Source organism: Necator americanus, chromosome III, assembly GCF_031761385.1.
Source record: "Necator americanus strain Aroian chromosome III, whole genome shotgun sequence".
NCBI lineage: Eukaryota > Metazoa > Nematoda > Chromadorea > Rhabditida > Ancylostomatidae > Necator > Necator americanus.
The window spans coordinates 19,067,727-19,084,222 of NC_087373.1; the positions used below are offsets into that span (position 1 = coordinate 19,067,727).

The 16,496-nt window shown below is 41.7% G+C and overlaps 2 protein-coding genes across 3 annotated transcripts; both read right to left on the minus strand.

Annotated features, from left to right (window-relative positions):
- Window positions 1-231: 231 nt before the first annotated feature.
- Window positions 232-6,149, minus strand: RB195_010078 (uncharacterized protein; the record flags this gene model as incomplete). 2 transcript variants are annotated; one of them, XM_064190918.1, is made up of 7 exons in its annotated part: window positions 232-705; window positions 1,813-1,983; window positions 2,081-2,200; window positions 3,275-3,374; window positions 3,420-3,560; window positions 3,617-3,820; window positions 6,028-6,149. In XM_064190918.1, 7 exons carry the CDS (start codon window positions 6,147-6,149, stop codon window positions 232-234), a joined length of 1,332 nt encoding a protein of 443 aa, XP_064048501.1. The 2 variants fall into 2 exon arrangements, with proteins under 2 accessions (XP_064048501.1, XP_064048502.1); XM_064190919.1 differs by having other exon boundaries at window positions 6,028-6,050.
- A 6,219-nt stretch (window positions 6,150-12,368) lies between these two features.
- On the minus strand, window positions 12,369-14,710 carry RB195_010079 (uncharacterized protein; the record flags this gene model as incomplete). Its single annotated transcript, XM_064190920.1, has 3 exons — window positions 12,369-12,404; window positions 12,475-12,539; window positions 14,596-14,710. 3 exons carry the CDS (start codon window positions 14,708-14,710, stop codon window positions 12,369-12,371), a joined length of 216 nt encoding a protein of 71 aa, XP_064048503.1.
- Window positions 14,711-16,496: the final 1,786 nt, after the last annotated feature.

Consider the following 16,496-nt stretch of genomic DNA (forward strand, 5'->3'; position numbering starts at 1 on the left):
CGAGTACTGTTGAGTAGTTGTAATGGAATCATTTATGTGCTTTTCTTATTGTTGTTAGATGATCATGTCTGTTGAAGTTTCCATCCGCTATGTTACAAGGTTACAGGTGCAGTGGCATTCGTCAATGTAATATGTAAATAATTTATCTGATCAATACATCGACTCTAACAGAAAGATCACAACGCTCAGAGTGTCGTTATTGAATCGATGCAAAAAAGAGATGCACAATAGTTATTTTTCACTGTCGCGTCTGCTGCTGTGTTTTTCGTTTCCACTTTTCTTAGTATTAGTGTCCTGCTCTTCATCTCTTTCTTCATTTTCCTCATCTTTTAGTTTTCCTCCTTGTTTTTGTTCCTCTTTCCTTCTGCTATCATCTTTGTCGTCTTTCTTCTCACCTTCCTTGTCATCAGCTTCCTCAATCTCTCCATCCATCATGAGCTGCTCTTCCTGTTCCACATCATCCCTATCCTTATCCTTTCTGTGTGGATAGAGTACATAGTGTTGAATAATGAAAAGAATATCGAAAAGTGAAGATACAAGACCCAGTCCGAATTTCACGGGATTTCCATAAAAGGCAGTAAAATCAGCGACATTCCAACACTGTAAGCACATCTGCAGTATGTCGAGACAGCCACCGGTAAAGTCCAACAGCACGTTCCCTATCGACCATCCTACTGTGCTCTTCCTTCGGAAATTGAGAATAGCCTGCAATATTTGAATTAAATTAAACATTGTCCTTATAATTATAGTTCTATCCATTTTCTCGCTAGGCAGACGGAAGCGCGGGTTGTGCTGCTGTTTTCTCCCTAGCTCTCACTTATTAGTTAGAAGTTAGGAGAAAAGACCATGTGTTGTGCAGAACGCATCGGATTCACCGGGTTAAGGTAATTCGGCTACCTCTCTGTGTGAAGTCGAATGGAAATGGGATTACATAGTCTTAGCAAAGTCCTTTTCTATTGATCAGGGCGTTTGTTCTGCCAAAAGGACGCATCCAAGATCGTGGTTCATAGGGTTCCTATTTCTGTTCCTTATTTGTGTAATGATGCATGATTAGCGTTTGTTGTAATTAGATTTATAGCAAAACTCTGAAATCCGTCTCAGAAGAATGCAAACGATGCACAGTTAAACAAAAAGCGGAACAGAAATTATATCCCTACAAACTACGATGTTGAAGGCACGCTAGGAGCAAAATAAACGACAAAAGTAATAAAGGATTTCATAGAGACTACGCAATCCTATTCATGCACTATCATGCGAAAAATAAATAGGAACAAACGAATAAGAACGCAAAAGGAAAAGAGCGGTCAGTTGCTTTCCGCATGCTGTAGAGAGAGCTCGGCGCACGCCTTCACCAAGGATGCGTCGCGTCAACGCGTTGCTAAACATTTTACGGCGACTGTAAGTATGGTAGGGTCAACACGATATGAAGCACGTATCGCGGTTTCTCTCGAGGCGCTTCGGTGGAGCGTGGCGGCTAGGAGCGTGGTACGTATGACTCGTGTAAAATAAGTGCAGACTTTTTACGCGAGACCGCGCAGGCGTACAGTGGGGTCAAAACGACATGAAGCACGTGCGCAATTGCGTACGCGGCTTCTCACGAGCGTGGAGCGTAGGCGCTAGGAGCGTGGTGAAACCCCTGTTGGCGGCACACATCGCTGCAGTTTGCGACGTTCCCAACTCGGTTCCAACTGCTGCCTCCGCCGCGCATTTTTGAGCGCGTACGCAAATGCACCGCAACTACTCTCATGTCGTTTTGACACGACTACAAAATATCAGTATTGTCCAGATCGAGCGAATGAGTAGTTTGATCACCTGGGGGATATATTTGAACAAAGTTACGGCCATTTTGATGTATGATAGGCTAGTAACAAACTGCAACATGTTGATAAAATCGAAAGCCGTAGCAATTCCAGCGATCAGCGATCCGATGGCCATCACGACAGTAATTGTCGCACAAGTGTATGAGATTCGTTGATTTCCACGCTGGAGAATGGAGTATTTAGTTGTTTTGTCTAATGCCAAGGCTTAAATCTGCTGCGATAGCCGTTTCTAGAAATGTGCGTGAAATTGCTCGTCAAACCTCGTAAATGAAGCACTGGAATGCTGTAAAACTGCACGCTAAGAAGGCATGCGTTGGGAAGAAGACGTCGTTGAGAAGAACTGGGATTGGACTATGTGGATGCGCCTGCTCATACTGTGCCTGTAAAAGGTTAAGGAGGTTAGTTTCCCGTCTTCCATCGTAACTGTCTGTTGAGACAAACGAAAAAGGAAAAAAAAAACTGATTTATGGAAGAACGGGATTCCACCGCAAAACAATATTCTATGCAGCTGTCGTGTAGGGAATATATATATATATATATATATATATATATGTATATATATATATATATATATATATATATATATATATATATATATATATATATATATATATATATATATGAGGCAGAGTAGGCCTCATTACTTTATCTCGAATACGACAATTTAGAACGACAACTTTTCAACTAATGTAGCCAACTTCCAACATTTCCTACTCCGCAGTTTTCAGCTACTCAGTTTTACTGTAGCTTTCTTCACAAAATTTTACCTCTGGAACGTATTTTTACGACACAGTCAGTGAAGAAATGTATCCCCATATCTATGTATGTACAAGAAAACAGTATGCAAAAGGACATCTGTTCTGTTTGAGGCACGACTAATGTTTTATCAACTGCAGCTTCTGAACTTTTCAAAGGTTGTACGAAAATTTGATGTCAACGCAGTGTCGTCAGATGAACTGATAAGCAAGAAGCAGTGTACTTCACTAAGCTGATTCCGCAGCTTTCCTCTCAGAGCAGCGTGGTGCAAGAAATCATCTGCAACATCGCAGTTCTCTTTCCCTTATCGGACAATGCAGCACAAAAAAACTTCTTACAGTTTTTGCGTTGATGCGTTCATAACATGTCGTAATAAATGTGATGAAAGGAGTAGTTGAACTAAGTTTGGAGAACTATACTCGATCTTCAATCTACTCCATAGCGGATGGTTTTTAAATGTGTTGCTGTTTCACCTTGAAAAAAAGCATGACGACTTCTGGAGGATTTCTTGGAAGGACTTCGTGAACGATGTGAAAGATTGGATTGATCGCAGAGAAAGAAGGAAGAAAGGATTATTTGCTATTTTCTGCTTTTTATTTTTCGTACACCATCATTAATCGTTTATATCTAGTGGAAATTATTTCCGATGTTAGGGTCTACAGCCTCAGAGTCGCAGTTGTATGTATTTTAAAATTCACCTGGACATTGCTGTCAAAATACATGAACACGTTGTAGGCGGAATATGCAAGGAATCCAACAATGTTGAACACTGTGAAGTCGAAGTTGAGCCCGATGACGCTGTAAAATAGTCATCCTCTTCGGAAACTACGTGATTCACAGTACCTTTTTCTTTGAAAGTTGAGCAGAATCTGTGGGTAGAAAGAGACACTCCACGCAGTAAAGTAGGCCCAACCAACTATCATGACGAGCGCTGCCACCAGTGACGACTTTATCACCGTAACTTCCAGAAAGAAGTCTTCTAGCCTGGAAGCTGTTTGCTTCTTCGTTTCCATTGATCTGAGCAGGAAATTGCAACTCACATCGTCTGGCATTCGGTGGAGTTACCAGAATCAGATCTATTGCCGCTTCTGCATGAGTCGATGGCGATGCGATGTCCTTTGTTGGGCTGCCTTCCAGATAGGAACAAGAATCCTTCTCTCGAAGATGCGTCCAATACCAGAGGACCGATTTCTACGAATGAGTTCTGTTTGAAGTGTAGCTCCATGATCTGTTTGAGTTGTAACCTAAACGTCTTTGCGAACATTTAACTATTTAGCTTTTACATAGAAAGAAAACAGGTCAGTCAAGTATCTCAAAGACCGCTGTTACATGGTTGAGGTGTATCTTGATCAGCAACGCTCTGACTCCCAACTCTCTCGTAAATGCCCCATTCTAGTTTTTTAAGCACCTCCTTAATTAAGAAGATAAAGTGTCCGGCATTTATCAATCCTCGGATGCGCTACCACGTTCACTTCCGTTCTGAATCATTTGAGATTTACGAACGCGTATCTAGCCTACAGAGTTACTTCCGGGCCAACCAATCTATCAAGTCAGTGTTTTTATCCTCCCAGACAAGCCTGGTACCAATTTATCGACCACTGGGAGATGAAAGGCTTGTTTCGATTTTGAACCTCCGATCAATCGTGCAGGCACAGCGGATCTTTGCGGACTGCACTAAGTCCGCTGTCGTCGCCGCAGAAAACGGCGTCATCCTCGCCTTTTTTGCGACGATTAGGGAGAGGTGAGCCACACCAATGTACAACCCCTGCAGTGTACAAACCCATCATCTCTAACTTTTCCCGCCGTTTCCTTCGCCAAGTCAGATTCGTGGTGTACTGGTGAACACCGCAGAATGTCTGAGGTCCGGTTCTAGTCGGACGTTCACACTGGTATCGGTATAATACCAATGTCACCTCAACCTGGCGCAGTTTCGTTGGCGGCTCCACTCGAAGGATTGCACAGGAACTAGCGGTTGGAGACAAGGTGGGACACTTCCTAGCCTCACTCATTTCTTTCCGTCTGCAGTCTCGATGAAGCTCGCGGTGATCCCACCTCGATAGTAACCATCGCTCTGCTTCGAGCGCAGCCGCTTACGCAACTGTGTCGAGCTTCAGGTCGCTTTGACTCAAGTTATGGCATGTGTGTTTTTTGATCAAACCGGCTCGGTTCCATTTATACAGCACTGGTTCAAAGATGTAGGTGTTTTAGATACAAATCCATAGCAGTCACATATTGGAAATAATCACAGCATCAGTCGTTCACTTCCCAACATTTCATCTTTAACCGAGTCCTCATGCAGTTCTGATGATAAGGATATCAAAGGACCAACACCACTACCCACAAAAATTTAGTAACACCCACTTTAGCAGCATTGATCCTTTATCTAATCGTCTTGAATCTCAAGTGTCACGATGCTGTCGATGTTAGGACTTCTAGTCGAACTGAAAAGAGTAAGGTTGGGGTTCACGACTATGAGGATTCCCTCTAGTAATCCAAAAACAAGCGTATTGAACAGCTTCGGTTTCATCGATGTCGTAGAACGACGGCTTTCAGCGATGCCTCTGTGGTTATGCGGATGGGTAGCTGTTGCTGTTTATTTGAGTTGTAGTTCCCTACTACTAGACGGAATTGAGCGTGATTACCCTCATATTCGTGAACTGTGGACCTATCTCTTATCTAATTGAGGTGGCGCTGATTTCATTGGACGCTACTTTTGGTGGAATATTTCTTGTTAACTCTTATTGCACGTCATCGTTCCCACAAACGCATTGCGGATTGTCCAGGTCTAAAATCCGTAGTAGGTTGCATCGTTGGGAACCTGTGCAAGGAAGCCTGTTTCACATGTCTTCTTTCGGATGAAATAGGTGGATTTGAGCGAGCTCATACTCATAGTCATGAACATTACCCGGAATCTATCTATATGTGGAGAGGTCTGAACACCGTCAGTTTCGTGATACACTGTATTTGGCCGGCTATTTCGATTTTGCTGAAATTTCGTAATCAACAATGGGCAGCAATCATAAAGAATAAGCTTTCACTATTAATTGAACTTGAGTGAGCAGTGCCTACTAAATCCATGTTAGATTGCAAAGAGTACAAATCAAAATGTTGAAGGTGATGCTCTGATAGCAAAACAAAGAATAACGCTAGCAAAACTGTTTTACCAGGACTCCGACTATAATGTACTCCTGCTCACTATTTTACAAAAAAAGATGAAAAATCTTAGGGAAAAAAAAACCTCCAAGAAGCTCAACAATAAACAGAGGGAAAGGAGCCAATGCACGTCGCCCCCACAGACCCTGTGTCGTGCCAATTAACCACTTTCAACAATCGTAAAGTCATTAAAATTTATAAGATAATTAATGTCAGAACGTGCTTAAAGAACCACACAACCGAATGCCGAATCGCACAAAAATTAATTACCTTCTTGGTCTTATCTGACCTCACTCACTTTGTCTTTATGGAAATATTCATTGGCTTTCCAATAACGACAGTCACCCGTTCAGGTATCAGAGTTTGATATGAGGAGGCGAATACAGAAAATACAGCAAACACAAGTAAAAAGGACTCCATTGGGCACCTGAAAGTTGATCCATGATGAGGAGGGAAATTTTCCACCAAGAAATATGATAGAAAAGACTTCTCAATTATAATTAAGCAGCCATGGTTATGCTATAAATAAATATTTAATTGTGCAGGCAGAACCTAGGACAATTCTTATCTATATCGAATATCGCTACTAATCGCCTATGGATGGCGGTTGTAAACATGAGGTCTGAGAGAGAGGGATTCATACTCACGTTTAGTGTAGAATATCAACTACGACAAAATTTGCTGCTTCTTTTACTACTGAAATGTAGATGTAGCAACCCCATCTACCTAAATCTTCCAGGAAAGACGAAGAAGACATCTTGCAGTTGTTCCGTTTGTTCCACTATCCCCTTATTAGTATTGTTTCGTGAAAGCACGTTCACGGTATGGCACGTATTTCTCAATTTTATATTTTGGCAGTATTACTATTAAAATTTTTTTTGGAGGTCAAATAGTTTGCCCCAAGTCTCCCATAAGTTGCACGTATTCTCTGCCCAACGCTGTCTCTCTACCGTTTGCAACGTTAAAAAGTGGGATAAGAAAGTGGGGCAGCTCAGACTCACTGAACACTGTTTAGCTTCATCATAGTGATGTCGATGCTGCAGCAGCAACCAAAATCAAAAAGATTTCATGACCTATCACCCCAAAAGTGAAACGTTAGTTGTAGTGCTCGTGTGAAAAACGTGAGAAGAGTTAGAACCATACTTTTCCGACTTTATTCCTGATTAGTTCGGGAAAGATGAGGCAAGGAGCTTTGATGTATCAATATCCTACCTACTAACTGTTAGGAAAATGCAATTCCTCAAAGTCTCTCCAGTGTGAACATTTCCGTTACATGAATTCTCTTTCCCAAACTCACGCAACAAGTGATGTCTGTTCAGCATGCAGTGATACTATTCATTATTTTGGAAAAAAACCACTTGTATTAAAATCCTTGTTTATGGGTATTTAAAAACGTAAGAAGCGTATAAAATAAGCTTCCTAGCAATGAATAACTTTGTGCAAAATCTTTACTTTATTGCTATAATGAAGTGTTGAGAATCATGGAACAAAACCTGCATTTCTTTTGCATCAACCGCAGCAGGAGTTTTAGATGAGTTATTAATCTGACACTAATGTATAAGGTAACAAGAAGCAGATCTTGGGATGACGGACGCCTTCGAAGTTTCACCACCCTTCACTCAGAGTTACTGAAGGTCACAGTCGGTCACTTCATTATCAGAATGGATAAAAACAAATCCACATACGAGAAGTCCCCTCCTTGCAGAGCACAGTTGCTATGAAACAGTGTAGATCCAAAGTTGATTGGATCTCACAAGACAGCCTCACCCGACTAATTATCCCCGACCCCAAAATCTAACAGAATAGAAAGTTTCGTAATTTTGACAGTTGTATGTTCATTGGGTCTTTGTTTAGCCAGTTTCCTGCGCTTTTCGGTGGCCGGAATTTGCGACGTTTTGGAACTGTATGGGTTCATAGTTTTAGAAATAAGCGGCATTGAATTAATCTTGAAGAGCGGAGAGGTTATGGAGCAAACTAGTAGCGATAACAAGTGAGAATAAACAACGAAGGATAACGACTAAAAAAGACTGACAGCAACAGCTTCTTACACTCTACAGACAGCATTCTTCGGCAAAGCCGCACCCTTTAATGTTCAGCTATAATTTGTGAGACGAAAGATCGTTGAATATTAGGAAATGGAACTAGTTAAGAGTGTGTGAAGGAACTGCAAATGACAAAAATGACAACAATACACTGTGATAACGATGCCGGCCCAAAGCTACTCGTACTGTTCAACAGTAGAAAAAGTTTGCTGGTGTCTTACCTCTTAGAGCAGCCAAATTTTATAACTAGGTTAAACTGAGTGAAGCTCTCGTATTAAATTCTTTTCTCGGCTACATCGTTTTTCGATAATTTGAATGAAGTCCAGGGTAATCCGTACTCCAAATACTTCTTTATTTCTCTTATTCAGTAGTTATCACAGTGAGGTTCCATACAAGCTTCATTGATTTCAAACAGTTTTCCTGCAATTTTTCTATGCGTGAAATTTAAGGGAGCATATCACGATGTAGGATCTCTCCAGGAAGAGATAATCCGAGGAGTGCAGAGTATGCGTGTGTTCACGATCAATTGTATAAAACCGTCGTGAAAGACGGCGTGGGAAACTGCCCTCTAGTTCCAATTTCCACGAGACACCTCACAACCTTGTGCACGTGCCCACTCCCTCAGTAGCGTATCCTTTGGTTCAGCTTGAATAGGCTGCTGAGGGAATCTCACTGATTAACGTTTGCAAGCTCGAAGCGTCCATAGCAGTGGTCGTTTTAAGATGCCTCGTAGGAAATTTCGAAGTGGAATACAGTTTTTTTATGCTGTTTCTCGGGGCGATAATAGGAGAATGAGCGTGAACACCTATGGTAGTAATCTACAGTTCTCACCTTATCTTTTTTGTAGAGAGTCCATCATCGTCAATTACGTGGTATGCTACCTTTAACCTGCAGCATTATAACAAAACAACATGAATAACGAGTGTAGTTGCGGTGCATTTGCGTACGGGCTCAAAACGGCGCGGTCGAATCAGCACAGCTGGAACCGAGTTGGGACCGTCGCAAACTGCAGCGATGTGTGCCGCCAACAGGGTTTCACCACGCTCCTAGCGCCTACGCTCCACGCTCGTGAGAAGCCGCGTACGCAATTGCGCACGTGCTTCATGTCGTTTTGACCCCACTGTACGCCTGCGCGGTCTCGCGTAAAAAGTGCACTTATTTTACACGAGTCATACGTGCACACCACTATTAGACGCCCATAGGTAGGTATGTGTTCTAGAGAAAGGAAGAAATATGCTTACTCTTGCAGAATTCACAACAATGTTATTTAGTTTTCCATCATAAAACTACTTTTACAATACCGTCATATATATCTAAAAAGGGAGTTTTTTTGTTAAAAAAACTAAAATGCGGCTTCATTTCTGCCTCTATTCCCTGTGGAATGGAGATCAGCAGACTGTCCTTAGATTTCGTCACTTGCTATATTAGTAAGTCTTCTGAATGGAGGTGTTGTTGCGTAAGGAAAGACCAGTTGAGAGGGCTGTCTGAACTTGCCGAGAAGGAGAAGCCCGTGATAACTATCTGTAGTTAAAGCGCGTGGAAAGCTGTAATTGAAGATTTGATAATGCAAGCCAGAAAGAAAGAGTACAGCGTCATCAAACTCATCGAGACGCAATGAAATACACGGATCGTCGTCTGTGATATAGTGGAGCGGATCTGTTTCCCAAAACATGCGAGAACAGAACAGTCCGTGTTCTCGTGCACAACGTTTCTGTGTTTTGGGAATGCACGAGAACGTTTCCACAAGCGATGTTTTGAATCGGACGTGTACGATTCAGAGGATACGGAATGATCTTGGCTCTATCTTCGCCACTTACTCTTAAACATCAAGCAGTCATTCAGCTACGAAAACAGTGGTTGGATTTTATTGCACAGAATCGAAGGAAATCGATAGGATCGAGTGAGGACCTTTGCTAACATTATCCAGCAATTCGCGATAGTCCCATTCAGCTTTCATGTCTTCCAACTTCCGTGTCTCCAAACCGTCGCTTCCAGCGCAACCGCTTACGCAACTGCATCGTTCTTCATTTTGTTTTGACCCGACTATAACTAAAAAAAAATCATGTGTTTAACGGGTTCAGGTCTTGACGATGGCCATGGAATGAATACAAACAGTGCCTCTTTGGAGTTGTCAGGGCAGAACGCGAAGTTCTGAAGTGAGCCGCGTCGATCCCAAAATTGATTCCTCGAGCGTTGGACTACATGTTTTATTCTCAAACATGGTTTTGCACTTAGCTACTGCAACATTTCACGCAAAAATGAAGTTATGTGGAATACACTGCTGCAAAAATCTGTATTGCTTTCAAAAGAATGCTGGAGAAGATTATTCGAGTCTTATTCTGAGACATCGCGACCAGCACAGAAACACGGTCAGTGCTTCCATACTCCTCCGAACAGATGAATATAAACAGAATCACAAAGACCCACTGAGTTGGACTTTTGTGCATACCATCCCTCTAATGATGGATCCAATGGGAAGTATTCAGTTGAGTGAATTGGCTCTGAGAATGTGTATGAGTGGCTTTGGATATATTGCTACCCGAAAGAGATGAGATGAGCGCTTCAGGGTTGATATGTACGTCCAGTGAGTGGTTAGCTACCTCTGGCAGATGCCTCCTGAAAAATACAAGCAGCTCGAGCTCGTGGCAGAAAAACGTTCAAATCATACTGAATAACGTGAAAAAAGAAGCGCGAATGCCTACATCACATTCATCCTTCATAAGATGTGGATTCCAAACGAGTTATCAGGAAGGAAAACTGCGGTCAGTGTTATCCTTCGAGAAGGTGAGGGCAACGCGATGAGGCAGGGGAGGCAAGACAACGTGGTACGGACACGTGACGCTTTTGGGCGAGATTCACTTCGGTCCCAGGAGACATGAAAAGAACGCAAAACAGGTGTTTCAGACAAAAGCACTATGTGCTTACTGTTTCGCGGTCAACGAGAGTCCATTCTCCGTTTCCTCCACATGACATGCACAACTGGAAACATTACTGGCGCACCACGATCAAATCTGAGATCACAGGGAGGACAGGCGGGAGAGCTGATCGATTCTGAATGGTGCAACGGGCAGCACGCATCGCGTAGCTGCCATCAGTGAAATTATCACTTCAAAATGAAATTAACATCATCAGTCTCAGTCGTCGAAAACCCTTTGATTAGTCGGTACCAGCAGAGAACAGAGGAGATCCAGGAGTCCATTTTTTGTTTTCCCGACTGAGTTCAGATACATAATAGAGGGCTCTGTAGAAATTCACTTTCTCGACTGTCACACAGCCAAGTTTGCCAGTGGTACGGAGGACGTGATGCCGCAATTTATCTTCAGACTAAAATTGCGAATGAAGAAGAGAAGGCAAATGATAATTCGACTGAGGTGTTCATATCGTCTTAGATTCTATGACGGAAGAAGAAATGAGAGAGAAGTTTATTCTACTTTAAGTATTTAATAGCGGACCCGGACTAATTGTCTACAACACATTTCCAAGCAATTGTAAAGCAGTTGTTTCAGAAAAAAACGAGAGAAGTGTATGTTCGTAGTTCAACAAAGGCTCGCATTACCTTTGCAATCTCATTCATTGCAATTTTTTGATCGACCTCCATATTCGGTCGAAGACTATCATGAGTCGTGTGCGCGAATTTTTCGCGATTTTAGGTATTGAGGGAAAAATACAATTACTCCCAACTGGATGCACTGCAGTCCTTAAATTTAAATTAAAACTTAATTGAAACATCGTTCAAAGAAATTTTGAAGACAACTAATTCGAGTCTGGGGTTCACGAACGATAAAGAATTTATGAGCAACCATGCAAGCCAAAGTTCACTATTTCATGTTTGTTAAGATTTAGTACCTTCCATTGTGGTTTGCAAGCATGATTAGAGTTGTAGGTAGAGAAGCTTAGAGTATTTAAATTAGGACAGAGGTTCGTTATTTACAGAGAGAAGCAAAACACCAACATGGGCAGGTTTGTAAGAATTGCGATTGTAACGCAATCTTTTAACAATGAACGATATTTTTATCGGCGTTAGCCGTGGAAAAATTCTTAGAAAAAAAGAAAGTTTCGTCTTAAATGCAAATGCTTCGATGACATTTAAGACAATATGTGATAGAATGATTTGAAGTGCTAGTAAAACTTTGAGGACTGTCCACTGAGCTAGATAATTTATAAAAATGTTATTTACGAAAGCTACAAAAGTCGCAAATTTTTAAAGCCATTCGAATATCTATGCTATACCCTCGATATTCGAGTGGCTTCGAACCCTTAGGGTTGTATCTATGACACGGAACTCACCGATGGTTGTCGGAAGACCGTTACATTGAAAAAGGGAAAATGAACACCACTCAAACATACACGCGAAAACGAATGAATAATTGATAAAGGACCGATGAAGTTCTCGTTAAGTTCGAACAAGCATCGACATTGCATTTGTAAGCGTCTACGAAATAGTCATCAAGTCGAGAAATAATGTTCTGTTGATGGAATTTTATCTCTACAGCATGTTGGAGTAATGAATAGTTTACAGCGAATAGCCGACCAATCCAGCATCAGTGACTGCACGAGTGGGTTGGACTGTGCAAATGTAAAGAAGTTTTGAAGTTGACTAGTTGGTGTAACTGCGTAAATGCGCAGTTATTCTCTGAAAGTAGCGGAGCAGCGATAGGTTCTCATGCTTGTATTGTCATGTCTTCGATTCGAAAGTGAACCACCTTTCCATCCCTCTCCGATGAATTGTTATCATCGCATAAGGACACTGACTTGATATCAGTTGGTACTGGAAAATAATTGTTGAGCCAGCATAGGTTTTCATTAACCTATACGATTCTGAATTGGAACCTGAAACGCATTCAGAAGGGATTAAACGAACACTGGACGCTTTACCATCTATACTTTTACAATAAATTTTAAATTTTAACTACAAATGAAACATGACCTGTTCGTATTTGCTTGTATACATTATCTCATATTTATAGAAGCATCTTCAGCGTTAAGCAGAGAATTGCTCGTAGATGCGTAGTTTCAGCCAGCATTCTGCATTAAACTAAATTCTCAGGATTTCATCCTCGCGTTTATTCCAGTAGCATTCTCAGAGTTTTGGCAGATTGAGCGCTCCACTGGTCGTTGTTTAAATCAGCCACCACACCCTTTCGCCTTTTTATGCGATTTTAGTGGGCTATGCTCTCCAGTGTCCGAATGTACGATGATGTTATGTGGAACTCCTTTGTATGGCGAAATTTCGTTGCGTATTACACTTCGGGGTAACTCTTGTTTGCAGCAACAGCTTTGAACAAATGGATTAAATGTGAAGAGCAATGCTGTAAGATCTCCCGCGCAGGCTTTGAACACATGACTCCATCTCGACCACGTGAAAATCATGATATTTGTTGCTAGTGCAAATGCTGTGTGTAAGGCGAGGGGAACAGCTGTAAAATAACCAAAGCGCAAAGGTGAAGAAGAGAGTCTACAATTCGAACCAGGGTCCTTACACTACCCGCTGATTCCTCTCTTAAGAGAGGCGCAGCTCAAGCTCACACGTTACCTTACTCCCATGATCAGACCAGAATATTTCACGCGAGATGCTCGTTCAAATAATTCACGATTGAATCGATTCGAACAGATGCAGTATTCAACACTTATGTTTACGCGACGCAAAAAATATTGGAACGAAGCAATCGAAAGAGAGTAAAATGGTCAGCGAAATAAGCGAGAGCAGAAAGAGGAGCTGCTGGAATTCGTTGAAGGTCATGCTAGCAGAAAACAAGGATCAGGAGCGCTCTGGGATAAAAGATTAGAACGAGTGGATGAGAACGCTCGAAGCTTGAAAGGTTCCATGCTCGTTTGTTGAAACAGCGACCAGTGCAATATTGCACTAGCGACCGCCCTAAGCTGATGCAATCCCTATCCGGAATTCCCGACACCCTGGATCATAGTCAATTCGCCACTGGGCCAGGAAGACGAAATATTCGTGTACAAAGTGGCGACCAACTGGGTTATTTGGGGTTTGAAATAAACGAGTAGCAAAGAAGATTTGAAGGAGAAACCTTCGAGGTTAGTTTCTAATCTATAATCGTAATAGGTAATCAGAAAAGTTAGGTGATCAGTGCAGGTAAAGAAGTTCTAGTAGCATCGTATGTCCAATCATTTGCTTATTCACCAAGTATCAACGGCGTATCTATATCCATAGTTTCTTTTCAAAATTTCGATGCTTTTTATGAAGACAACAACGTTGGGAGGTGTTCTTCGTGGTGGAGCGGGACGAGTGTAGAAGTGAGTAGTTGGAGCAAGGTGATAAAGCTTGCGGTTTGTCTTTAGAGCTTCTTACTTATGGAACAACGCTTTTCAAAGCCCTTGCAACCAGTGCTGTGCGACGGTTGACGAGAACAAATGACGGGAACAAAATGCAGCGAAGGCTTTCTTAGAGGTTGTATCATGATATTATCATGTGTGGATCGTTCGCGGACAATATGGAGTCTCTGGTATAGATTACGAGTATTAATCTAATCATTCTTAAAGGCGTGTTCCCACTCAGCGCATGAAAATGGGCACAAGAGTGACGCTTTTTCACGAACCTCGTAGGATCAAACGTACTTTCCACACGATTAGGGGGTTTTGAGTGTGATGGCGCTCATAATTGTACTCTACTCCTCAAAGTCCATGTTTTCCCTGGGAAACTCCAAAATCGTCTTCTAAGACAGCATACAACGAAATTGACGATGTTGGAGTCTCTCCACGAAAGAGTAAAGTTGGAATGTAGATCACGGGTGCGTGTCGTTGGGTACCCACAGCTTCTCAACAACTTATCCTTAGGGGAAATTTATGGCGACGGTGACCGTCAACTGCGCTGCGCAGCGCAGCATCAGCAGAGCATTGCGCTGCATTCAGCTTATGCTCACCCGTTTTGAGATCTTGCTCGCTAAAGTAGAATAAGGGAAGAAGTTCAAACATTCGCCTATAATTAATTATCACTCTTCAAATTCACAGGAATGAAAAACAAGTGTTGAACTATGGGTAGACTACAACGGTTGGGTTTTTACAACTTGGATATTTTTGTTCGTTCCTTAACTTATGTTGATTCTTATTTTCAGTTCTAAATTCTTATTTTGTTTTTTTGGAATATTAAGACTAACAAGCCAATAAGCTGCAGTTAGTTTTCGTTTTATTGACTCCTTGCTAGTGATCTACTCGTAAAGTTCAAAAAAAAATCTCGCCATAGCAAAGTATCTCCGCTGGCGTATCCTATGGACGTAACTCAGATGGATAGCCATTTCCATGCCGATTGTATGGCTGTGTTTGGTGTAATGATTTGTTGAATAAGGAAATGTGCTAAGTTATTGCTCGCTAAGTGACAAACAGAAGGTGATGGAAAGAATAAGACTTTATGAAAATTGAACGTTAAATTTTGACTACCAACTCCCGTAGTTATTCGGGACGAACAAAAAAGTGCCTTGAATTGTCGTGCCTAGAAACTTGCCTATGTCTCATACTCACTTTCACTGACAACATTTACAGGCTTTCAGTGAAACTCTCTCAAAGTTCAAAAGTCATAGAGGAGATTCTCACTTTAGATGGTGACTGACGCTTTTCATGAGGGGAAAGGATTGCGTAGTGCTCTCGATTCTCTTGAGTGAATAGTCGTTGTTCAATTTTTTTTATTTCCTTGGTCTCTAAAACAGAAACGTTCTCTAAAACAGATAACAGAAAAAACTAGAAATACTAAGATATCTCTTTTTCATTTTCGACGAATCCCACTTTTCAGCAATTACTGCTTCGTCAACTTTGTTTTGTTTATTTTCTTAGGAGCAGATTTTGCCATGTCAATGTCAACAAACACCAAAAGCGACCTCACTGGGCTGGGCAGACCTTAATGATCACAACGGATATAAGGTACGCCTGCTCTTTCTTACAAGCAGGCTCTTCTGCAGACACTTATTCGGCCGCACATATTTGGCTGTGGGTACCTAACGACCGCCCACGCGCGAGCGTCATAACTAACTTCCACCCGGGTACATGGTAGGCATCCTTATTGTTTACGCATACGATTGGATACCCAAATTTTTGTTATCGCTACACAGGCAGAACTTCGCTTAGTCTCTGGACACCAGTCTGGTGTTGTACATGTTACGTTCAATTTCCTTGTTCATTGTAACAACAGAGAACCAAAAAGTGCGCCATGTGATGCCTTGAGAATTCAACCAATTTAATAGTGCTCCTGCCACGGTTCAAAATTGTGCAGTGGGTATGGTGAAAGAGTGATAACCGATCGGGCGGTTAGAAATTAGTTTGTCGAATTCCGTACTGGAGGTGCGACCTTGCAAGACGCACCAAGGAGATCGCCCTTCAGACTTGATGCTTTGACTTGAGTTCCTATTTCAGACTTGATATTTTGAAGCAAATATTGAAACTAAACCCACGTCAAACAGCGAGAGAGTTAGCAGAGAAGCTCAGTACTTCACAAGTCAACTGTTCGCCGTTACCCAGATAAATGTATGGAAAAGAAAACGGAAGTCATTTACGACCCAAACTAATATTTACTTTCTGTTAGCTTTTTTTGGAAAATATTTCGACACATTGAGCTGGACAGAATAGCGAAAATGTATGTGGAAGGAGTTCAACTCCTTTACGTTGAAGCGTCACGAAGTGGAAACTTTGAAGAGATAGGGGTCAGTACCAAAGAATTTACAAGGACTGAAAAAGTGCATGAAAAGTTTAAAAATGTATCGCAGTTGTAGCT